General features: G+C 47.3%; 1 protein-coding gene across 1 annotated transcript; it reads left to right on the top strand.

The window, feature by feature from the left end:
- Window positions 1-16,594: 16,594 nt before the first annotated feature.
- Window positions 16,595-22,257, top strand: LOC128107185 (uncharacterized). The gene is given in 2 exon segments (XM_052732790.1): window positions 16,595-18,746; window positions 18,749-22,257. Coding segments are annotated over 2 exon segments (5,145 nt in total). The 5' UTR covers window positions 16,595-17,095; the 3' UTR covers window positions 22,243-22,257.
- The last annotated feature ends 4,435 nt before the right edge of the window (window positions 22,258-26,692 follow it).

Genomic DNA, 26,692 nt, shown 5'->3' with positions numbered 1-26,692 from the left:
CCAGCTACCTCCTTATTCCATTAATCAGTTTCTTTCTGAATGTTCAATCCCCATCCTAGCTTGCTTTTTTTTTTCTGTGATGAACACCATGACAAAAGCAACTTGAGGGAGCAAAGGATTTATTTCATCTTGCATTTCCAGGTCACAACCCATCACTGAGGCAATCCAGACAGGAACTCAAGCAGAAGCCTTGGGGAAGCACAGTTTTCTGGCTTTCTCATTGTTTTATGCTCAACTAGTTTTCCCAAACATCCCAGGCTCACCCGCCTAGGGATGGTGCTACCCACAGTGGACTGAGTCCTCCCATATCAATCGTGAATTGAGACAATTCCTCACAAACATGGCCACAATCTGACCTGGACAATCCCACACCTGAGACTCCCTCAAATGATTCTGGGCTATGTTCAGTCAACAGAAGGAGCTCACTAGAACAATCTGTAAAATCTACAACACCAAATTTCATCTTTGGGGAAGTCAATGGTTCTAATACTGGGATCTGATATGTCAAACGCTTGTGTCATAGTGGACTGCTGTGACATAAAATGGGACAAGGAGTCTTCCTTTTGCAAGGATTTCTGTGGTCCCAGCTTCTGGACAAAAAGAAAAAAAAAAAGAAACAGTCTCCCCCCCTCAAGGCTGCCATGCTTCCAGGGATGAAAGTAAGCTTGCCTGGACTGAGATTTCTCAACAGACTTCTGAAACCAGAGACTCAGCTATTGGTGAAATTATTAAGGCCACTCCACGTAGTTAAAAGGAGATTTATTTACTGGCATAACTTACAAGTTAAGGGATAGGTAGGTCGCGGGGTCTGGGGAAGGTGTATCGCAGTCCAGCGGTGTTCTCTGGAGCTCTGCTTGGCCCACCTTCACCGTCCAAGGTCCCGGAACCTAGTGAGTGCGCCACCCATCCAGATCTCAGGTCTCCAGGCGCCTCCCTTGGCCCCGCCTTGTAGGCGTGACAGTTGCCGAAGTCTCAATGGGGGTTGGAACTTCCAGATCAAAGCTGGAATGGCTACCCACTACACTCAGCCACCAAGAAACCTCCTTTCCTGGTTTGAATGGATCATAGTAAGAAAAGAAAACTCTTCCTTCCCACCTCCTTAGCTCTCCCTGAGCAGCCAGCTCATCAGCATATATAGTAATTCTGATAGAACCCCCGTAATGCTTGCTCCTCAGGAAGGGTTTTAATACCTTTCTGAGTGACATTTAATATGATAACAGTGTGGGAATTTGACAGGAAGCTGTTTTCCAAGAGTTAAAGTCCTAACAGTCCCACAGATCAGACTGACAATGGCTTTCCTGATCATTATTAAATTCCCTGTGATTAGAAAATGGGCTAGAGCTATTGATTTAAGCTCTTGGAGTTAAGCTAAGCTTTCGAGGCCTTTCACAGGCCACAAAGAGAGCATTTAATATTGTATTTCACCTTTCCAATTAATGCAGCCTTCGGAGTACAAATAGCAAGGCAGCGCAGCTTTCGGCTCTGAATCCAGGAAGAATGTGGGAAGACTGGTCCAGAATAGTGCCAGAAGGCAAGATGCATCACTGCAGGTGTGCAGGAGAACTGCTGGGCACTAGGCTGAGGTTCCCACGGGCAGAGACTTTCTGCTCTGAAAGGCATTGAGACGCTCTGACTCCTCCTTCCCAGCTCCTATAGACCAGGACGGTTCAGGTCCCAAAGTTTCCAGTGACATGTCTATTATAAGGATGTTTATTCTGTGGGCCCCTCCATAATTGTCAAGCTGTGTGTGCAAATTTGGCATTTAGGGAATTATCACCAAATCTCCAAAGGTCTGTTTATATTCTCGGGTTAATAACTGACAGGGGAAGAAGGCAGTGCTGTTTCTGCTACATTCTAAAGCTCTGGAGGAAAACAAGGGTCCCTGGAGGGAAATCTCAAGCAATTGAAAGGCATTGCCTTCTTTGTCTCTCTCTCTCTCCATAGGATGGGGACTTTGGGTTTGTAGCTACACTTTCATGGCCAGACAATAAGCAGTGCTCATGATCCTGAGTGCTTCCCCCTTAACTGTTTGTCTACTTTAATCCTCACCGACCTCAGGAGAGTTTTTCCACAGCCTGTTGCTGCCGCTCAAGCTCCCAGTCATCCATGCTAGGAGATTTGCCACGTACATCTTGTTGCTATTGTTCTTTCTTTTCCCATGATGCACAGTGGAGATGTCATTGTGAAACCCATTCCTCTGTATAATTGATATACATTAATAAGAAATAGACTTTGAAACACCAAGGCCATCCATATCATGCATTCCAAATGGGAACGAAGGCTAGGATATGGCTCAGCAGCTAGAAGGACTTGTCATAGGGGTCTGAGGACCTGAGTTCAGATTCTCAGAGTCCTTTTAAAAGTCATACACCATAGGGTAAAGGTCTGCAATCTCGAAACACATATAGGAAAAGGGAGGCAGAGACAGGAGAATCTCTAGAAGCTCATTGGCCAGTTAGCCTGGATTACACTGTGTACAAGAGACCATATCTCAAACAAGATGGAAAGGTGAGGACTTAGATCCAAGATTGTCTTTTGGTCTCCACACACACTGTGGCACACATCTTCCACACTCACACATGAACAAGCACATGCATGTACACGTACACACACAAGCACGCACATAACACACACTAAAACTGAAACCAATTACCAGCCAATAATACACATGCATATTACATGCATTTTCATATCATATCTCCCTAAATTAATGCTGCGACTCTCCTGGGTATCTGTTGTGAGAATAAAATAGAATCAAGGAGTTTAGCTTCTCAAGTACCTCCTAATGCTTTGAGAGAAACATAAAAGATACACAAATAGGTGTGAGACAGGTGTGATGTCAACGCCAAAAGACATTGGTGTCCTAATAGCACACAGGTCTGTGCTGGGATGTGTGAGGAGGGAGAGGTGAGGAGACAAAGTGTATAGAGGAGCTGCTGGAAGAAATTATTGGAAAGCTGTTGCCAACCTGGGGGCCAGGAACTTAACTCATTCATGCCCCTGTTCCTCACAGGATCTTTCCACTGTTGGCTCTTAGAATATTACTCTAACTATGCACAGAATGACTGTCTCATTGTATCGTATTAGAACTGCTACAAAAATCCAATAACTACCGTTTACTGAGCCTACTAAGGTATGCGTGGCTGGGTTAGGAGTTTAACCTAGTCATCACAGTAAACCCTTGTGACAAGCTAGTGAACTAGATGCTATTGTCTCTAATTTATAAGTGGGGGAATTGAACTCAGTACGTTCAATGGCTTACTCAAGTTTGCTCAGCTTTGTAGATAGGGAGTCTGGCAAACCTCTTGAATCCCAAAGGCATGCTTCTCTCACTCCTTCAAAGGAGTGGCATTGATTGTGAGTGGCTTTGTGAGTGATCAGTGAGGACAGATTCATGAAGGAGACAGTGCATACAAGGCACATAGTACTTTTGAGGAACAAATTATGAAATTAGCAATATGAAAGAGGAAGTTTCATTTGGAGAGGAAAAGTATTCAAGGTCTAGGTTAGAGCATGGTGGGAGGGAAGTATAAACAGAAAGTGAGTCTGAATCATTGAAAATGCAGTAATAGCAATGATCATGCTAATGCCAACAACATTTGAAAATATTTGCAATATGCTAGGCACCTTTCCAAAGTCATTACTAATTAGTAACTTCATTCTGTAGATGAAGAAATGTAGACGTAAATAAAAGGAAAAACAACTTACGTAATGTCAAACAGAATAATGTTTAATAATAGTTGGCAGGCATGAAATTGACACTGTAACTACAAATGCATTGGTCTTTACTGCCTCACTTTTTCTATGGTCCTTTCCTTGCGGCTTTGTGAAGACCATGAGCTCAGGGTATATCTATAGTGGCACCTATAATGGGTGCTTGGGTGTCCCGTGGCATCAGGAATAGTTTGTTCAAGCCCCAACTGCTATATATATTAGCTGCTAACAATTCACAATTATGAGCCCAGATGTGTTACCCTAAATCACAAAGAACTTTTTCCCTCTTAGATACTATTCATATGTAAAGAGAATACCTATGAGCTGAGATGGGATGATGGGAATACAGAGCTTCGAGTTGTCCTCAACGGGAAACAACTCCTTTTCTTTTTTCTTCCTCCTCTTCCTCTTCTCCCTTTTTCTCAATCCTGCCTCCTTTGCATTCTGCCCATATGTTTCTATCAAGAACCTTACCCAATAGACATTAGATAACATTTTTCCCTTCAGGAAACCTAATATAATCCAATTAGTATCTGCCACAGCTCTGGGAAGTGGATTTTTGAGATGCTTGGATATTTGAGGTGAGTTACTCCCTGGCCAGCTTAGTGGAATCCATCTTAGTGGCAAATATAATATGAATAGTCTCTGGTTGCTGTGGCAGTGTGATTCCCGGCTGAACTAACATTTCTGGCAATGGAGAGGCATAAAGGACAAAGCAATAAAATTGGTAGTTGTGGCTTGGCACATTCTTTCAGACTCTTGTAAGCAGTTGACAATCCAAAGCAAAACTTGAAAGCCAGAGGATAGTTTTCTTATTAAAAAAAAAAGTCATAGGATATTGCAGCAGAGGGCCATGAGCACAGTGACCAAATCCAAGAGGCCAGAGATTCAGAACTTGAAAAGTTTGGCTTTTTGCCATGTTAATGACACACTTTAGAACTCTAAACTGCCACCTTCTCCAAAAATCTGCTAGATAGGGTAGGTTATCCTCTTACAAAACAATACCCTATTTCCTCCTCACTTGAGTGTCATGCAGAGGCCACAGGAAGTCAGGTGCCTTAGGAGATCTTACTTGATCCTTTCAAAAGTCCTAATCCATTGTCACAGTGTGTTAATCAGACCAATAGAAGATGTCAAATGTGGACACACCATGAAGCTCAGCTAAAGGAAGAGAAAGACTGTACAGCCAAGGGGGACAGGGGAGGAGGCAGTGGGAATACTGCACTGTATTAGATCCTTAGGACCATGAGTCAAATGACTGAAAGAAAGTTGGATAAAGGAAGTTGTATCAACATGCAATGTCTTAAAACCTCCAAACACTATGTCAAGGATCTTGGGAGATGTCACTGGTAAATTGCCGGGTTTGATGTTTGACATGTGGCAACTGCAGTGGGCTGTTGGATACCCCAGAACCTCCCTGGCAGATGGTGGAAGAAAAACTCAAAGGGCTCAGAAAATGGGCATAGCAGGATAGATATAGGCAGGAAACCTACCTTCTGAGTGTTTGTGGAAGGCTAGATGAATGCTCCATTTCTGGAAAGGAGAAGGAATGCACTAATGAAGAGGAGAGCATCATTAAGGTCCTCAATGGTATCTGTCTTTTACAAGCTGGAGCTGAAAACAGGGGATGGTGGTATAAAACCAGTATCCCTTATAGCGAAGGATAGGCTAGGATCCTCCTCCAAACCAGAGAGGTCATGGTGGATGAGAACTGCATGACTCCCAATTTCATCCAAATCACTGCCTGCTGTAACTTACTCTGCTAGATTACACTCTGCTAGATTCATGACCTTAGCACAGATTACACAGACATGATAGGCAGGAGCACTCCAGCAAGCACATCCTTTTTGCCTTTGTCTCAGGGGGATCAAAAATGGCACATGGTCCCCACATCACAAATAACACTATGCTCAGGGCATGGTTAATTAACTTTCCCTCTGTCATAATACAGATTAAAGATACCTTTAACAGTGCCTGGTTTCTGGGAGGAACATCATCTACCCTTGGAGGGTACCTCCATTCAAATACTTGTTTATAACTTGTATTTTTTCAAAGCTTATGAAATAGTGGGTTTCCATATGGCTTCTTATATATCCTTGGTTCTGGTCCTCTTTTTCTCCTCCCTCTCCCGCACCCTCCCACATGTATCCATGTCTAGACCTTCCTACCTCCAGTATTCCCCTTCTCCAGTTGCGTGACTGGTGTGTTCTACTATTCCCCCTCCCTCCCTCGAATGGCCCCTTTCTATCACTCTGACTTTTATTAGAACACTATACTGAGCACCCTAAAAACGTGTGCCTAGGATATTTATATAAGGGAGAACATGCAGCAGAGTTTTTGTATGTACCACATTTCCATCATTCATCCATCAGTTAATGAACATCCAGGCTGTTGCAAAACTCCCAGTGCTAGCTCTGAGACACCTCCTTATGAGTTGTTGGCCAAGGAGATTTTATAGACCCCCAAAGCAATACAGGCAAGTGCCCTTGCTTTTGGTTTCTCCCCAGACCTTAATGGTAAGACCCTATTGTTCAAGACACCCCACATTTTAATCACAGGTTATTTGAAAAGCAGTCTGGAACTGAAGTGGGAGCTTCCTTGACACAAGTTACCCTTCAGGGTCTCAGAATACAGCCCGACAGGGGAGGAAAGTCACCAACAGGGTTACTCAGCGAGGAACCCTGTGAGCTACAATGATGACCTGCCAGACATTGCCACAATACTGGCACAACTGTTGTGAGGGTAACCAGCCACTTTCCAAATGGACTGATGGCTCATACCGCAGGAGGAAACTCATATCTCATTCTGTAGTCCACTCAGAAGTCCTTTGTTGGGGAGGTCACAGGCCCTAGGGAGGAACTTACTACTGTTGCTTTGGAATAATTGTCATGTTATCAAATTGCCTTCTGAATACTAAAGTTTATGACCATCGATTAGTGTTGCATCCAGTCTTCATTAGAGATTCTTCTTGCTACAGCAAATGGTGAGTAATGCAGGAACTAATAACTGGCCAAAGTGCCAAGAATAAGTGATGGTAAAGGGCTCAGCCCCAAATGGAACAGCTGTCATATCTCCTTCAAGACTCAGGGAACATTTTGAAAAGGGAGGCTAAAAGAATGTAAGAGCTGAAGATGGGGAAATATGCAGTAAGAAGATGTATTCTGGACATGGTGTGGTGTCTTACTTAGGGTTTCTATTGCTGTGAAGAGACACCATGACAATAGCAACTCTTACATAGGAATCCGTTTAATTGGGATTGGCTTACAGCTCAGAGGTTTATTCCATTATTGTCATGGCAGGAAGTATGACAGCACTTAGGCAGACATGGTGCTGGAGAGGAGATGACAGATCTATATCTGGATCGGCAGGCAGCAGGAAAAGAATGCTACACTGGGCCTGGCTTGATTATCTGAGACCTCAAAACCTGCCTCCGGTGGATACACTTCTTCCAACCACACTTACTCCAACAAGGCCACACCTCCTGATAGTGCCATGCCATATGAGCCTGTGAGGGCCATTTTCTTTCAAACCACTACACATGGCCACTGTTTTCATGATCTCACTGATGCCTTGGTTATCTGTACAAGACCTACAAAAAAAATAAGGCCCATCAACATTTAATTATATGTGGTAAACTTTTAGCAACTAATCCTTGTTGGGGGATAGACGGTACTTTTTTTTCAATGGTATGTATAGCCATAGATAAGTGGCTTTTGTTTCATTGAGTAACTTTCTACACACACTTGGGCATGTAACTCTCATTAAACCCAATGGAAAAAGAGACACAAAAGTAGGTGGTCACTTGCTGAGAAGGGGTCAGTGCTAGAGGGAAAAATAGGAGAGAAGAATGGGGAGGGGTAAGATGAGTAAATTCATTACAAATGTAAGAAACAATAAAATCATCTTTAAAACATGGCAAGGGAAAGATCTAAAGCTCGCATATTCCGCAGGTGATCATACTAGCTTCTATATTAGTGATGTCATACTAATTAGACCACACAAGCAAGAGGCAGTGGTAAACTATAGGCATGTGTATTTTAGAAGTTAGGGGAAGCTCCCGGGAAATCTCAAGAGATGGCCATATCTGTGAGATTTTTAGGATTTAATGATCTGGCCATAGCTAAGCATCTCCCTCTGCACCAAATGACAAACCAACACATTTCATGACCCCCACCACAAGGAAAGAAGCACAATACTAAAGAGGCAAAAGTCTAAGCCTCTAGGCTCTAGAAGCATGAAATTCTATGCTTGCAAGAAGTTCTCTGACTCACTTACTAGGTGACATGAAAGACTGCCAATATCCCCTGAAAGACCTCTACGGAAAGTTTGAACTGAAACAAAAGCTGGCTTGTTACTTGGCCACACAGCCTGGCAGACCTTATGGTATTAGAGGCTTCTGGGTTGGGAAAAGACATGAAGTACAGTTGACACACAGTCACAATGCAAGCCATGAAAGTTTTGGCATAAGGCCATGCCATCTGCTGCAGAGTATGTTCCATTTCAAAGGCAGGGCATGGTTGGACACTAAGCTCTAGTAAATATGGACCATCTGAACAAGGCATCAAGTGGCAGCCAGAGATGTCCATCATAAGCTGAATTCTGTCATCCCCACCAATCTATAAAGCTAGGCTGAACCAGCATAAATTCCTCATAAACTGTAAGTAGGCATCTGAGACTGGGCATGAACAGGACCACAGGTAAATTACATTTGTAGGCCATCTCACACCCATGGGGCCCAGCATTGTTGCTTTTCTGTGTCCTCTTATTGTAGTGGGTAGCTGTTCTAGCTTTGTTGTGGAAGTACTACCCCCATTGAGGCTTCCGGTAACTGTCATGTCTACGAGGCAGGGCTGAGACAGAAGTGCTTAAGACCTGGGATCCGGATATGCCCGCTCTCTTGGTTCCTGGATCCTGCACCCTGGATGCAGACTGAGCAGAGTTCTCCAGAGAACACTGCTGGACTGCACTACACCTTTCTCGGACCCTGTAACCTATCCCTTTACTTGTAAGTTACCCCACAAAATAAACCTCCCTTTTAACTACGTAGAGTTGCCTTAATTCTTCCACCAATATCTTACGGTTCACCCATGCCTGTCCTTTCTTAATGTCAAGCTAATGAAAGAAAAGTCTGAACTTGGTATATGGATTGGTCACTTTGGTGTGCTGTCATGAATTAAAAATGGCTTGGTGTTTCACTACACTTCCCCACTGGAACTCTCTGAAGGACAGCAATGAGACATTGTCCCAAATGACAGGACTGGTCTGATGATCACGTCTTCTACTTTGGAAAGAGAAGTATCCCAAAGTACAATCATTCCTGTACTTAGAGCAAATTTGAATGTAGCTAACTGAACCTTAAAAGCAGAAAGATTTGAATATTGGTTCAAGGACGACTTAGCCGATAGACCTATTAAATGTATATGAAGTGTGATGATCTCTTTGCAGCCTACTATGGCCACCAAATAACAACCCTGAGTCAATCGGATAGGTGGAATCATTTTGTCATTTGCTACCAGTCAGTACTTGTTATGAACCAATGTAGTACTGATACAAAGGGCACACAATGGGACAGGCAGGAAGGAAGAGATGGAAGCTCCATTGGAGCCCAGCAGGGTGTGCTTCCTCTGGCTGAGGCTGGTCTTGGCACAGCTGCTGTTGAATATCTACCTGGCCAGCAACAGAAACCGAGGCTGAGCTCCATCTTTGACCTTTGAAGATATGAACTAAGCACCACACATGGCAAGTATAAACTTGCTTTCTCTTTCCCTGGAGCTTTGGTCAATGCAATTGTCTATAGACTAAGATTTCATCAACTGAAATGAAATTGTAACAGACATTGTATTAGGGCAAGGGACCTACATAATAGGGACAGGTGATACACTGACAATACAATCTATTAGTCTTGTTACCTGTTGTATCTTTAGTAGTAACAGCCCTTCAGAGTGACAGGATGGCCTCTTGAAGAAGCAAGTGTGCCAGACATGTGGTATATGCCTTTAATTACCACACTTGGGAGGGAGACAGAGACAAGTGGAACTCTGCAAGTTCAAGGCCAGCCAGGGTTGCAAAATGAAATGCTATTTCAATAATTTAAATAAGGGCAGTGCCAACTTGAAGATGTCTCTATCTTCCATATACCAGACAGATCCTAAATAAATGAGCATTATATGGCCCCATGTCCCCCTCAAGATAGAAAGTATTAAGTAAGGAAACTATACCAAGTAACTGTAAACCAACCATGTTATCAAGCCTACAGTCTTAGGCTCATGGTTTGTAATATCCTGTATCTCAGATGGGAAGAAATCCTGCATTAAGACTAATTGAGAATATGTTAAACATTAAGCTACTATACATAGAAAGACACTTCTGGCTGCTCACAGAATGCCAACAGAATGGGGAAGGAATCATCCCATGCATAGCAAATCAGCTGCAACTGGACAGCAGCACAGGGAACACGGTCTCTTGCAACACACTGATCCTCTGACACTTCTCTTGTTTCTCACATGCCCTTTTATAACAGTAAATTCACATCCAAAGTACAGAATGCTAATCAGGGTCTCTGGTGGCTTGGGGATCAAAATTTCCTCTCCAAATCATCTAGTACAACTTACATTGTCTACCAAAGACAACAGGAAACTGGAATTGGAGACAAAGTACAGGGACAGAAAGCACCAGTTATGGCTTCAAGATCAACTTTAGAACAGGAGCTGTGGCCCATCCTTTGCCTGTGAATTTCCTAGGCCAGAGTAAACGGAAGGCCCTGTTTCCAGGTGAGGAATCCAAACGGTGCACACAATGGGAGACTGTTGTGGATTCTGCCACTGACTACTTTGATTCTCTTTCTTATTTTTTATTGTTTGTTTTTTACTTTTATTGATTTATATAGAGAGGGGAGATGTGGGCAGGTGCAAGTCACAGCGAGCTTGTGAAAGAAGTCTTCAGGAGTTGGTTCTCTCCTTCCACTAGGTGAGACCCAGTAATGAAACTCAGGTCATGCGACTTGATGGAAAGTGTGGTACCTTTACCTGCTAGGCTAACTTTCTGGTCTTCCTTCTTAATATTTGTCCCTCTGTCTGGGAGCATTGCTGCTCATGGTTCTATCACTGGGAACTATCCTTGGGTTCAGAGAACTGGTTTATCCAAGGTCACTCTACCTTCTAGAAGGCCTCTTATAACCAGTGACTGACAGAAGCAAGGCTGCGGCCACTATACTCTTAGGTCAGTTTGGGACTCTGGAGGCATATCAGCTCCCCAGGTCTGGGGTTTTGTGTTGTGGATTGCTTTCTTCTACTATGCAATCCATTCTTCCTCTTTCCTTGAGAGCAGTCCTCAAGAACCCTTCCACGTGTCATTCTCTTCTTGGAGTGGGTCCCATTCACTCAACCTCTACCTGTCATTTCATGCTCGAAGTTTACTTCAAATGGACTTTTGGGCTACGATATGAGAACGCCCCACCACCACCACTGCATGCCTGTTCATACCCCTCCTCCAGAGTTGGCACGGAGCTGGACCCACACAAAGGCTTCTGTGGGCTTATAAGAAAAAGCTGTGGAATCACAAAGATGTCAGACTCCTATTGTACTAAAAATGCTTCTACCCCAGGACTGCCAGACATACCCACTCCCACCCAAGCAGATGGAAGGCTATAGACTTCAGAGATGGAGGGCAAGTAAAACAAGACTTCTGTAGGGAGAAAATAAAATGCTCCCGCCTACATCTCTGCCTCAAGCAGCTGAAAGTAGGAGTTGGAGTCTCCTGTCTGCAAGTCCACCCACAAACATCCTTGACAGCCTCTCAAAACGGGAATGAGTCACTTGTACCTGGGATTATAGAAGGAAGATATCTAAATTAGTTCAATGGTCTCAAATTGACCAGATATTCACATCTACTCAATTAATGATTTCTTCCTCTCCAAATACCATGATGCTTAATGTTGGCACATGCCATACTATTCCTTTCCTAGGGACATTATCCTAACACAATGGCAACACTCAGAGGAAGATCCCATGAATCCCAAAGTCCTCCTGGAAAGAATGAGGCCCCCAAGGCGAGGACCTGGGACATGAAACAGATGTGACATCCTGGGCCTCATTCACTGAATGGGAAACATCAAGCCAATTGAATAGTCTGTTTCAGTACATGTGCAAAAAATTTATTCTTTGGTAAGACACAAAATGTATTTCTAAATAGAAAATATTATTGTTTTCTAGAGGATCCCCTCTTTTCCTGTTTCTTCTCAGTAAAGAACAAAAGTACTATCATGGTTAAGTTTCAAAGAAATGAATGAAGGGAGGGATGAAGGGAGGATGGTTGGTATATGTTGTAGCAATGGACCAGTTTTAAGTTTGCCTCGTTCATCTCATTTGCCTATAGCTTGTGGTCCAGAGTCCCTTCAGGTAGAAATTTATATACAACCTGCTTAAGAGTTTCCATTTGTAGCTGCTGAGGCTAGGCCTCTGTGTGCAACCACTCAAGCTCCCCAGAAAAATCTTCCTTTAAGAAGCAAATGGGAGAGGAGGTAAGGGCAGGCAGGCAAGAGAGAGGGGTAGAGAGCAGGGAGAGCATAAAGAAAAGGTCTCTCCTTCCACTTTGACAAAGCAGGCAAGAGGACAGCCTCTTTTATTCCTTAGCTGTCCCTCCCAGCCTCGGATGGGAGAGCAGCCTTTTGTGACATTGTTTTTCCTCCGAGGCTACCTTTGATCTTCACCTAGGTGACATCTACTTACAATGAACATCAAAGGCAGCGGAGAGGCAGAGTAGGACTTGTCAGGGGCTGACTCTCAGGAGGGATAGCTGAAATAAGAGAGTCCCAATTGTGTGAGAGACAAGGCCAAGACCCCAAGGGATGCTCAGTGGGATGGATGCTTCTTGCTTGAGCTGCCTCTGCTCTGGCAGGAAATAAGACTTCCTGCCTTTTCTTTCTCACTACAAGCAACTCCCATCTCAGAATGAGAGAGTGATGCCCCAGCCTCCTTCGTGCTGTGTATGGCAGCGAGAGCTTGGTGAGCTTGGTGCAGAAGCACGCGTGCACGTTAATGTATGCCTCCTGTCGCCTTTGTGTTTTGGAACAAGTCAGACTCCTTTGTGTAATTGCTTGATGAAACATCCCCGTCCAGTCTGTCAACACAAATTACACAGCTAAGTAATGAGAGCCGCCCCTACCCCCTCTGCTATACAAATGGAAGAAGGATCTAACTAGCCCTGAGGATTTGGGCTTCCCATCTGACCCACCCCGATCTCCAGACCTTGCTTCTCACCTGCCAGGGATAGTTGCTAGGAAACAGAGAATAAAGCTGGACAGTTCTATCACCTGTCCACCTCAGGGTGAGGGAACAGAACAGACTGTGAACAGGATCTTAGAGGGCATCTCTGTGGTGAGGCTCACTCTACAGAGGTGGGGTCTGTCACCCTTAGAGAGGGTCTCACACTTTGTGATGCTGTGGCTCTGTTGTTTATTAAAAGCAGCAAGATATACACACAAAAGCAATATATACCCCACACACATTACATGCATATACACCTAAACATATATAGATGATAGACGGATGGATAGATAGATAGATAGATAGATCGATAGATAGATAGATAGATAGATAGATAGATAGATACACACTCTACACACTCATACTATACAATATACATACATGCACATTTATGCATAATTACATATATACATCAACATATCTATATATACACATACATATCCCTGTGCATATATACACATCTACACTTCATACACATTTGAAAGTACACACACTTCTGCATACATATGTACATACACATACCTCTGCACATATTCACATATCTACATATACATACATACCTCCACCCACACATATACATGCCTATATACACATGACCTTATACATGCACATTCCTAAATTCATATGCACACATGCATACATTCATGCACAATTTTATTATTCATACATATATTCTTCAGCATTGTAGCACAAATTTCTGCACATATATACACACAGAAGCTATGGATACAGAGAAGGATATGTAAAAAGAAGCTATTCAGTGTGAGCAGGGGTGGGCAGCAGATGAGGGAAGCATTCTTACACACGTCATGTCTTCTTAGGCATCTCTGAAAGGGCCATACATACTTAAACATCCAAATTGCTCCATATTAACAATTGTTAAGTCAAAGCACATTTATATGCTGTTGGGCCAAGGGGTCTGCATCAGTTAGCTAGGGCTGTCATAATTTCAAAAAGGCAGGGACCTGGTGATTTATCCAACAGAGATGTGTGATCTCATGTTTCTGGAGGCTACAAATCCAGGATCCAAGTGCTGGTAGGGCCAATGTCTTGGAAAGGCTCCCCATTTGGCTTATAGAAAGCTACCAATTCCCTTTGTCTTATATGGCATGTGGTGTGTGTGTGTGTGTGTGTGTGTGTGTGTGTGTGTGTGTGTGTGTGTGTGTGTGCAGAGTGCCTTTCTCTTTCTCTCTTACTCTTCTCATGATGTAGCCAGTCACGTTATATTATGGCCTCATTAATGACCTCATTTGACCTCAAGGCACCTGTCTCCAGACACTGTCCTATTGAGAATACAGCTTCCACATATAAATTGGAGGATGAGATGGGGATGAGAGTGAGCAAGGGACATGTTTCAGCCCATGACAGGAAGAAGCTTCCTCCTGGAAAGATCCCCTCTGGACAGATGAAGAGTCCATTGTAATTTAAGTACCAGGGCCATCTGCTACTGCAAATTCCAATTGGCAGCATTAGGATTCTAAGTGGGAGTGTGAACACAGTCTTATTTTCATCATATAACCTGGAAATGCAAAGCAGAAAGGAATAGACGTTAGAAAAAACCTTTTCCTCTCCACTGGTGACTATGTGGATGCCACCAGCCCCTCTAGCTATACCCAGGATAGTCTGCTCAGCAGTGTCTCCCTTCACACCATGGGGTTTTGTGAGAAGGGGCTACATTATAGTCACCTCTTTAGTGCAGACCTGACACAGCACACAAAAAACCTACGAAGTTCTGCTGTTAATGTGATTTCCTCCTCCCCCAACCTGCAATTTACACCACATTTCCTCTCTTGGTGCTGAAGACAGGCTGCAGCACCTAACAACCAGTATTCCCCTTGACTGCAGCGTTCCTCTGTGTCCCTGTCTTAGTTTCTTTCCCTGTTACTGTGACAAAAAATACTCTGACATAAGCAACTTAAGGAGATGAGGGTTTATTTGAGCTCATAGTTCCAGGTGACAGAGCATCATGGTGGGGATGGCCAGGCATCTCAACCTTGAAGCAGCTGGTCACATTATGTCCACAGTCAGAATAGAATGATGAATATATGCATGCTGGTGCTCTGCTCTCTCTTTTCTATGCAGCCCAAGATGCCTTAACCAGTCATGGACCTGCCCAGTTAGAGTGGGTCTTCCTACATCAGTGAATGTAATCAAGATGATCTCCCATAGACATGCCCAGAGGCTCATCCAGGTGACTATAGAATCTGGCATATTGACAATGAACACTAGACATCACTGTCCCAAAGTCCTCGTCAGAAGGTAGCTTCCCCTGGGAAGCTGCCAGGAAATGCATCCAGAGAAGAGGGGAGAAAGGCCCTGGTGTATTCAGTCACTCACAGGGTCACCTCAAAGTTCTCTCCCTTGATTTACGACCTTTCTCTCCATACATGTTGCTCTGGTCTTTGGCTTCTCATCTGTGAATCGGGAAAACAAAGCATTCCTCAATGAGTAATGATGAGGATTAAGCAAAGTAATAAACTCAAGAAATTAACCCATTGTCCAGCAAACAAAACCCTCACTAAATGTTGCTTTCTGAATACAAAGGGAGCAACCCCAACATCCTACTGAGGGAGTGATAAATGTAAGAGAGGACATGCTGGTTACCCTGATGCAGTGGTTATAAAATGTATGCATGTTGTCAAGCAACATACCGCATCTCATGAGTATGAGAAATTATGTGTCACTTTTTAAAAAGAAACAAACAAAAGATGAAATCAGTCACAGAGTATTTCCACTGAGAAATGTGACCTAGAGCAGAGCAATTAAACTGTTGACTGGGGAGTGGGAAGAAACCCATGAGACCACACAGCCTTTGAGCACAGAGTGGGGATAGGAAGCAACCAGGGGAGGTAAGATGGCTTTCTCCTAACCAACTGAGGGCAGAGCTGGGCTGCAGCTTAGAGAAGGTGGTGTGATATCTGCATGGCCCCTCTTTCAGACCCAAGAGGGAAACAAGTATTGAAGAATTTCAATTAAACTGTGGTCTGGAAACTGTTTACACTGAGTCACTGTAGTGTCCCTAAGATTCTAACATCTGGGTCCCTTGACAAGGTATGCAACATCTGCAACATCTCAGAACTGCTGTATGTCGTACTACCACATGAAGGACTTTTTTTTTTTGCTTACAAACTTGGTATTTCTTGGAAGACCATTAAAAGGGTCCATAATCTTGGTAGTGAAGGGCCCCAGCATACTTGCTTAGCCTAACGCCATTTTTGAGCAAGGCCTGAAAAGTAACTAAAGGTCAGAAAAACAACTTGTACCCTGGATAAGAGCCAAGTCAGCAGGCGTGTCGAGCTCGGGGAAAAACCACGAGCTGTCCTGAGTTTGAACCTGGCCTCATACGAATCGTCCAATCAGAACCCTGTAAACTATGCTTCCTGCTTCTGTACCCGCCCTTCCGCTGCCCAACCCTATAAAAACCCTCCACCCCAGCCCGTCGGCGCGCCAGTCTCTTCAGCCTCTGGAGGGACTGTGTCGCCCCGGGTACCCGTGTTCCTGAATAAAGCCTCTTGCTGTTTGCATCTGACTTGTGGTCTCGGTGTGATCTCTGGGCGAGGGTCTCTCCAGAGGGAAGACTCCAGACGGAGGTCTTTCATTTGGGGGCTCGTCCGGGATCGGAGACCCTCGTCTCGGGACCACCGACCCACTGTCAGGAGGTAAGTTGGCCGGCCATTGTCTGTCTGTATTGTCTCAGTCTGTTTGCTCGTCTTTCGTGTTCGTCGGGCGCCCAAAGTCAGGTCTGAGTCGGTGGGGGCTGAAGGAGCTGACGAGCTCGGACTTCGCCCACCAAAACCCTGGAAGACGTTCCACGGGTATCTGAAGTCCCCTCTGGGGCACGGAAAGTCCCCTCTGGGGCACGGAAAGTCCCCTCTAGGGCACGGGAAGTCCCCTCTGGGGCACGGAAAGTCCCCTCTGGGGCACGGTTTTTCGGGGCCACCCACGCATCAGAAGGATACGTGGTACTGGCAGGGGACGGAGAATTCAAACACTCCGCGTCCCCATCTGAGTTTTTGCTTTTGGTTTTACGCCGGAGCCGCGCAGCGAAAAATTCTGTGGTCTGTCTTGTCTGTTTGTTTCTCGTTGTGTGTTTAACCCTTCTTTATTTGGAGACCACCATGGGACAGGCTGTCGCCACCCCATTGAGCCTAACCAAGGACCACTGGTCCGATGTTAAGGCCCGAGGAAACAATGAAGGTGTCATTGTCAGGAAGAAGAAATGGATCACCTTCTGCGAGGCCGAATGGGTCATGATGAATGTTGGCTGGCCGCGAGAGGGATCTTTTAACCTCTCTCTTATTTCGCAGGTGGAGGGTAAGGTTTTCGCCCCTAGCCCTTATGGGCATCCCGACCAGGTCCCATATATCGCCATCTGGAGATCACTGGTCGAGAACCCATTTCCATGGGTTAAGCCTTTCCTTCCGCAGCCCCCTCCAGTCTCTGGGCCTTCTGCGCCCCCCAACCTGGACTCCTCCCTTTACCCCGTGCTCCCTCACAAGGAGACTCCTAAGCCTCCAGTCCTCCCCCCAGACCCCCATACCCCCCTTATAGATCTCCTGACGGAGGACCCACCACCATATCGAGCCGGACCACCCGGAGAGCCGGCCGAAGCGGCCCCAGCCGCCGCCCCGGTGGCGGCGTCCCCGGCCGTGCCCGTGGCAGATCCGGAAGTCACCTCGACTCGCAGGACCCACGGGGCTGAAGAAGAGGACGCAGCCCCGTCCCCCATTGCCGGCCGCCTCCGCGGCCGCCGGGATGGCCCCCCTATTGAGTCCAGGGCCTTCCCGCTCAGAGAGGGGCCGAATCGCCAGTTGCAGTACTGGCCCTTTTCGGCCTCAGACCTCTATAATTGGAAACAACATAATCCCCCTTTCTCCAGGGATCCTGTTGCCTTAACCGGCCTAATTGAGTCCATCCTAGTGACTCACAGGCCGACTTGGGACGACTGTCAGCAGCTCCTGCAGACCCTCTTAACAGTAGAGGAGAAGCAGAGAGTTTTCCTGGAGGCCCGGAAGCAGGTTCTGGGCGATGATGGGAGGCCAACCCAACTCCCAAATATCATCGATGCAGTTTTTCCCTTGACCCGCCCAGACTGGGACTTCAATACACCTGAAGGTAGGGAGCATCTACGTCTCTATCGCCAGTTGCTCTTAGCGGGTCTCCGAGCGGCTGCCAGAAGGCCTACCAATTTGGCTCAGGTAAGGAATGTGATACAGGGAAAGGAAGAAACACCCGCTGCATTTTTAGAGAGGCTGAAGGAGGCTTATAGGATGTACACTCCGTATGATCCAGAAGACCCAGGGCAAGCACCAGGTGTCATCCTATCATTTATCTATCAGTCTAGCTCAGCTATCAGAACTAAATTGCAGCGGCTGGAAGGTTTACAGACGCTAGGTTTGCCAGACTTATTGAAGGAAGCAGAGAAAGTGTTCAATAAGAGAGAAACTCCTGAGGAGCGTGAGGAAAGGAGATGGCGGAAACAAGAGGAAAGGGACAAGAAACAGCATAGGGAGATGAAAAAGGTTTTGGCCGCCATTGTGTCTCAGGGACAGCGGAGAGAGGGAGATAGGTCGGGAGAGCGAAGGAGGCCACCCCTTGATAAAGACCAATGTGCTTACTGCAAGGAGAAGGGACACTGGGCCCGAGAGTGCCCCAAGAAGCCACAAGGACCCCACCGGCCCAAGCCCAAGACTGTAGACCTCCTTAGTCTGGAAGACTAGGGAAGTCGAGGCCAGGAGCCCCCCCCTGAGCCTAGGATAACCCTCAAGATCGGGGGCAGCCCGTGACCTTCCTGGTTGATACTGGTGCCGAACATTCAGTCCTAACCCATGCCGGAGTGCCTCTTAGCCGGCATTCTGCACTGGTGCAGGGGGCAACTGGAAACAAGAGGTATTATTGGACTGCCGAGAGAAAAGTCCAACTGGCATCAGGGCAAGTAACTCACTCCTTTCTGCACATACCTGAATGCCCCCATCCGCTGTTAGGACGGGACCTATTAACCAAATTGAAGGCACAAATCTATTTTGATGAGAAGGGACCGAGGGTCACGGGTCCTAAAGGAGACCCTCTAAAAATCCTTGCCCTCAGTTTAGAAGAAGAATACCGTTTGTTTGAACCAGAACCCCCGGAGAAATCACCTGAGGAACTACAGAACTGGCTGAGAGAGTTTCCTCAGACCTGGGCAGAGACTGGAGGCTTGGGGCTGGCACACGATCAGCCACCGCTGGTGATCTCACTAAAGGCCTCCGCGACTCCCGTTTCAATTAGACAATACCCAATGTCACGGGAAGCTCATGAGGGGATCAAGCCCCATATTCGAAGGCTCCTAGACCAAGGGGTGCTAAAGCCCTGCCAGTCCCCTTGGAACACCCCTCTCTTGCCTGTTAAGAAACCGGGGACAGGGGACTACAGGCCAGTCCAGGACTTGAGCGAGGTCAATAAGCGGGTGGAGGACATACACCCCACGGTGCCCAACCCCTATAACCTTCTGAGCACCCTCCCACCGACCCACGTCTGGTACACTGTGCTAGACCTGAAGGATGCCTTCTTTTGTTTGAGACTGCACCCTCAAAGTCAAATGCTATTCGCTTTTGAATGGAGGGACCCGGAAAAAGGGCTTTCGGGACAGTTAACCTGGACCCGGCTCCCTCAGGGCTTCAAAAATAGCCCAACCCTCTTTGATGAGGCCCTACATGCAGATCTGGCCGGATTCCGGGTCGAACACCCAACCCTGACTCTGCTCCAGTACGTGGATGATCTACTCCTGGCGGCCAGGAGTCGAACCGAGTGCCTGGAGGGCACTCGAGCCTTATTGGCCAGACTTGGACAAAAGGGCTATAGAGCCTCAGCCAGAAAGGCTCAAGTATGCCGAGACAAGGTTACCTACCTGGGCTACACCCTGAGCGGGGGGCAAAGATGGTTAACAAGAGCAAGGAAGGAGACGATAATCTCCATCCCTCCTCCTCGGAACCCCCGCCAAGTTCGAGAGCTCCTGGGTACGGCTGGGTACTGCCGCCTTTGGATTCCTGGCTTTGCCGAACTGGCAGCCCCATTGTACCCCCTCACTAAACCAGGGGCCATGTTCCAATGGGAAGAGAAGCATCAGAAAGTGTTCCAACAGATCAAGAAGGCCTTACTCGAGACCCTGGCTCTGGGTCTGCCAGATCTAACCAAGCCCTTTGAGCTGTTTGTGGATGAGAACTCAGGTTTTGCCAAAGGGGTACTGGTGCAAAGACTGGGACCTTGGAGGAGACCTGTAGCGTACTTGTCCAAGAAATTGGACCCGGTGGCTACAGGATGGCCATCATGCCTCCGCATGGTGGCAGCCATTGCCGTATTACTCAAGGATGCCGGGAAGCTGACTCTGGGACAGCCGTTGACTGTGCTGGCCTCCCATGCAGTGGAGGCCTTGGTCCGACAACCACCGGACAGATGGCTTTCTAACGCCAGAATGACTTATTATCAGGCCTTACTACTGGACTCAGACCGGGTAAATTTTGGGCCGACAGTTTCCCTTAACCCTGCTACCTTGCTGCCACTGCCTAGCCCCTCCGAGGAGCATGACTGCCTCCAAATTCTAGCCGAAGCACATGGCACCCGCCCTGATCTGACAGATCAGCCGCTTAAGAATCCAGACGCTGTCTGGTACACAGATGGGAGCAGTTTCCTGGAGGAGGGGAAACGCAGAGCCGGGGCAGCTATAACCACCGAATCGGAAGTGGTATGGGCATCGTCACTCCCACCCGGGACATCGGCCCAGCGCGCAGAACTGATTGCGCTCACCCAAGCTCTCCGGATGGCAGAAGGTAAGAAGCTCACAGTTTATACTGACAGCAGATATGCCTTCGCCACTGCACATGTCCACGGGGAAATCTACAGACGGAGAGGCCTGCTGACGTCCGCGGGTAAGGAAATCAAAAACAAAAAAGAGATCCTAGACCTCCTAAAGGCCTTGTTCCTCCCGCTCCAACTCAGTATTGTCCACTGCCCAGGGCATCAAAAGGATGACTCTGCGGTAGCCAGAGGGAATCGGCTGGCGGATCTGACTGCCTGAACAGTGGCTTCCCAGCCAGCAGGGAGCAGCCAGTTGATGGCCATACAAGAACCACAGCCTGAGAGAGACCCCGTGCCCTATAGCCCAGAAGACCATGAGCTAGCAAAGAAAATGGGGGCGGACTGGGAACAAGGAAGACAAGCATATATACTAGGGGACCGGATGGTCATGCCAACCTCCCATACCCGATACATGCTGAGATTCCTCCATGCATTGACCCATTTGAACAAAAACAAGATGAAGACCCTATTGGACAGAGAAAACACCTGGGCAGTGCTGCTGAACCAGGATCAGGTACTTCAGCAGGTAACTTCTACCTGCCCAGCCTGTGCTCAAGTCAACACAGGAAAGGTTCATCTAAACAAGGGGGCCCGCCAAAGAGGCCATCGTCCTGGTGTTCATTGGGAAATAGACTTTACAGAAGTAAAACCCGGACTCTACGGGTACCGGTACCTCTTGGTCTTCGTGGACACTTTTTCCGGATGGATCGAGGCATTTCCAACCAAGAATGAGATGGCTAACGTGGCAACAAAGAAACTGTTGGAAGAAATCTTCCCCACGTATGGGATGCCTCAAATATTGGGGTCGGATAACGGGCCTGCCTTCGTCTCTCAGGTAAGTCAGAAGGTGGCCAAACTATTGGGGGTTGATTGGAAACTCCATTGTGCATACCTCCCCCAGAGCTCAGGACAGGTAGAACGAGCTAATAGAACAATCAAGGAGACTTTAACCAAATTAACGCTTGCAACTGGCACTAGAGATTGGGTGCTCCTACTTCCCTTGGCTCTCTACCGAGCCCGAAATACTCCTGGCCCACACGGCCTAACCCCTTTTGAGATCATGTATGGGGCCCCACCTCCTGTTGTAGACTTTCTCCATCCTGATATTTCCTCCTTTGCTACCACCCCTACTTTAGAGGCACATCTTCAAGCCCTCCAACTGGTGCAGAGGGAGATCTGGAAGCCCCTGGCCAAGGCCTATCAGGAGCAGCTAGACAAGCCTGTGGTGCCCCACCCCTTCCAGATCGGGGACTCCGTTTGGGTCCGACGACACCAGACAAAGAATCTGGAACCACGGTGGAAGGGGCCCTACACTGTCTTGCTGACCACCCCCACTGCACTCAAGGTCGACGGGATTGCTGCATGGATCCACGCCTCGCATGTGAAGGCTGCCAGGGAACCCGACCCAGCAGGATCCAGAAAGTCAACATAGACAGTGCGCCGCACACGAAACCCCCTAAAAATAAGGTTGGCCCGCGGCTCCTCTTCCTCCCCCTCCTCTTAATCTCTGCCTACCCCCAGGGGACTAGGGCAGCAGAGAGCCCGCACCTAGTTAAGAGGCTCACTTGGCAGGTTATCTCACAAACTGGGGAGACGGTCTGGCAAACGACCGCCCTTCACACCCCCTTCACATGGTGGCCCAACTTGCATCCAGATCTCTGCCAACTAGTAGCAGGGTCAGGGGACTGGGACATCCCTACCACTGACCCCATGAACCCCAGAGCACCAGACGTCTGTCAGGATGGTAAGGGAACTTGCAAATGTAGTGACGGGAGATATGGATGTGGTCACCCTGAAACCAGAGCAGCCCTGTCACAACTATCCTTTTACGTCTGCCCCCGGGATGGTAGGGACAGAAAGATGATTAGACAATGTGGGGGTTATGAAAGTTACTTCTGTAAAGCATGGGGATGTGAAACAACTGGTAATACCTATTGGGAGCCTTCATCCACTTGGGACCTCATTAGGGTAAAAAGGGCTACCCAAAGAGAAAGCCACTCATGGCGTCCTCTTACTCAAGGACGTTGTTGGGGAACTGTCACGTTAGGAAGAGATAACACTTACTGGGAAGGGGGGGGCCCTGTGTAAATTTCACCTGCAACCCCCTGAATATATCTTTTACTCAAAAGGGAAGGGAGATAACACAAGACTGGATTAAAGGTAGAACATGGGGACTTAGACTTTACATGACGGGATGGGACTAGGGAGTCGTGTTTACGATTAGGCTTAAAATCACGGAGCCCTCCGCCTCTATAGGTCCCAACCAGGTTCTCTCTGACCAAAAGTGCCCCTCTTTACCCGCTCCGGCACCCCCGAGGGCTACCCCCCGACCCAATTCGGCCATTCGCCCAAGCACGGCTCCGAAAGCCACTATAACCCCAGTCACCCTCCAGCCACCCAGGCCCGGTACGGGAGACCGGCTATTGAATCTTATAGAGGGCGCTTACTCAGCCCTCAATGTTACCAACCCAAATCAGACTCAGGAATGCTGGTTATGCCTAGTCTCCACACCCCCCTATTATGAGGGGGTGGCCGTAGTCGGAAGCTTCACCAATTCTTCTTCACCCCCGTCAGGATGTGCCTCGACACCTCAGCATAAGCTCACAATCTCCGAGGTGTCAGGACAAGGACTATGTCTGGGGATAGTACCCTACACCCACCAACACCTGTGTAATCGCACCCAGGTACTTGTTCCAGGACCCCACTATCTCGTGGCTCCCAACGGGACTTATTGGGCCTGTAGCACTGGACTTACACCATGCCTCTCCTCCTCAATACTAGCCAACACGGCCGATTATTGTGTGCTCATAGAACTGTACCCCAAGATAGTCTACCATGCACCTGAAGATATCTATGCCCGATATGAGACAGGGGTCCCCGTATAAAAAGAGAGCCAGTCTCGCTAACCCTGGCCCTGATACTAGGTGGATTAACTATGGGAGGAGTCACTGCCGGAATAGGCACAGGTACCACTGCCCTCATGGAAACCAACCAGTTCAGACAACTCCAGGTTGCCATGCACACCGATATCCAGGCACTGGAGGAATCCGTGAGTGCCTTGGAAAAGTCACTCACCTCCCTGTCTGAAGTAGTTCTGCAGAACCGGAGGGGATTAGACCTCCTCTTCCTGCAGGAGGGGGGGTTATGTGCCGCCCTTAAAGAAGAATGTTGCTTCTATGCGGATCATACTGGGGTGGTGAGAGATAGCATGGCTAGATTAAGAAAAAGATTAGAACAAAGACAAAAACTCTTTGAAGAACAGCAGGGATGGTTTGAAGGATGGTTCAGAAGGTCCCCCTGGCTCACCACCCTCATCTCCACCCTTTTGGGACCCCTTCTGATTTTATTGCTCCTTCTGACGCTCGGGCCCTGTATCCTAAACAGACTTGTCCAATTTATCAGGGAACGCGTTTCTACTATTCAGACCTTGGTATTGACCCAACAATACCAACGACTCAACCAGGTGGAAATGGAGCCACATCCCTATTCTTCCCCATGAATGGAGGATTCCATTCCCTGAGATAAGAAAATGGGGGAATGAAGGGCCCCAGCATACTTGCTTAGCCTAACGCCATTTTTGAGCAAGGCCTGAAAAGTAACTAAAGGTCAGAAAAACAACTTGTACCCTGAATAAGAGCCAAGTCAGCAAGCGTGTCGAGCTCGGGGAAAAACCACGAGCTGTCCTGAGTTTGAACCTGGCCTCATACGAATCGTCCAATCAGAACCCTGTAAACTATGCTTCCTGCTTCTGTACCCGCCCTTCCGCTGCCCAACCCTATAAAAACCCTCCACCCCAGCCCGTCGGCGCGCCAGTCTCTTCAGCCTCTGGAGGGACTGTGTCGCCCCGGGTACCCGTGTTCCTGAATAAAGCCTCTTGCTGTTTGCATCTGACTTGTGGTCTCGGTGTGATCTCTGGGCGAGGGTCTCTCCAGAGGGAAGACTCCAGATGGAGGTCTTTCAGTAGGTGTGTTGTTAGTTGTATTAAGGACTCACCATGCACAACCACAGTTAGACCATGGACACGAACTTCAGTGTAGCCATGACAACAGGGGAGATTGACTAATTGTATCTGCCTCTCCAGCTTCTCCATACAGGCCCCCACAACCCTGCACTCTCTTCCTGTCTGTGCTCTGTCCTGGTTTTTTAATAGATCCCTTCAAATCTGCAAGATCTGGATCTGTACTGTGAGCTTTAAGTTTCTCAGACTATTGCCTATGTTTTCCACTCATGTTTCTTAAGATTTGGAATTCAAGAAACATAAATTTTCCTGAGAAACGTAGGAGGAATTTCCAACATGAAAAAAAATAAGGAAGGAGAGTGGCCTCCTTCCTGCCCACGAGCCTGTTCTCTTTGGGGGTGGCGGCATTCTCTGGTTGGATGCAGGGACTCTGTAACCACACACTGGCACATGAGATAGAAATACTGTGGTCTCATACATTCCGCCCTGCAGAATGCTGAACTGTGAGCACGCCAGATGCCTGGGGTTCTGTACGAGTCTCCTGTAGCTACTGTAACAAATTACCACAAGCAGGGCAATTTGAAAAAAAAAACGGAACAAACTGGGAAAACAGAAATGTACTTCCTCTGTTTGGGAGCGCAGAATCCTTTGAGGGAGAACTGCCCTTGTGTTTGGCCCGATTCAGGGAGCCTTTCTTGCCTCTTCCTCACTACTCAAGGCCCCAGCAATCCTCATCAGTCTTTGGCTTAGAGCTGTGTGTTATCCCTGTCTTCCTGTGAACTTCCACCTTTTGTGTTTCTCTGTCTCCAAACCTCTCTCACGCTGTAAGAAAGCCAGTCTCCGAACTTAGGGCCCATCATAATCCCGTAAGGCCCCACCTGATCGTGATCACATTTATACAGACCCTATTTCCAAATAAGACCTCATTCACATATACCAGGAGTTTGAACTTCAACAGGTTGTTTTAAAAACACAATTTAACCCTCAACAAGGCTCCTGCACTGCTAAAATTTGAACATAATTTGTGTCCATGAAAACTCAAGTTGCAGAGTGAGCCCCATTGTGCCGCTGTTGAGAGGTGGGGCTTTAAAGGGTATTTTGCTCAGGAAGACTCTGCCTTCATGGTTGTGTTGCATGAATTTTAATTGGTCTTAATAATAAAAACCCAGAGTCAGATATAGGGGTAAATGCTGAAAGATCAGAGAGACAAAGGAGCAAGCCACAGCCACCTCTCACCTCACCAACTCCTCAGCCTGAAAAGGAGCGAGCGCTTGTCTCCTCCTGCCTTATATTTCTCTCTCTGCCCAGACATATTACTTCCTGTCTCCACCTCCCTAGTGCTGGGACTAAAGGCATGTGTCTCCCAAGTACTGGGAGGCATGAGATCCCAAGTACTGGGATTAATGGTATGTGCCACCACAGCCTGGCTTCTATGGTTAACTAGTGGCTAGCACTGCTGTGGGATGTTCTGTATGGCAAATGTGTTGCTGATTGGTCAATAAATAAATCACTGATTGGCCAGTGGCTAGGCAGGAAGTACAGGCGGGACAAGGAGGAGAATAAAGCTGGGAAGTGGAAAGCTGAGAGAGACACTGCCAGCCGCCATGATGACAAACAGCATGTGAAGATGCCGGTAAGCCACGAGCCATGTGGCAAAGTATAGATTAATGGAAATGGATTAATTTAAGCTGTAAGAACAGTTAGCAAGAAGCCTGCCACAGCCATAGAGTTTGTAAGCAATATAAGTCTCTGTGTTTACTTGGTTGGGTCTGAGCGGCTGTGGGACTGGCAGGTGAGAGAGATTTGCCCTGACTGTGGGCCAGGCAGGAAAACTCTAGCTACAAATGGCGTCCAACGTGGTGGCAAGAGTTTCCACCTAAAAACCTGAGAAAAGATTCTGAAACGGAGCTAAAAACAGCTTCCT

The sequence above is a fragment of the Peromyscus californicus genome, unplaced genomic scaffold, assembly GCF_007827085.1.
Source record: "Peromyscus californicus insignis strain IS unplaced genomic scaffold, ASM782708v3 Scaffold_12__1_contigs__length_115047231, whole genome shotgun sequence".
NCBI lineage: Eukaryota > Metazoa > Chordata > Mammalia > Rodentia > Cricetidae > Peromyscus > Peromyscus californicus.
This window is presented reverse-complemented; position numbering and strand designations above follow the sequence as displayed.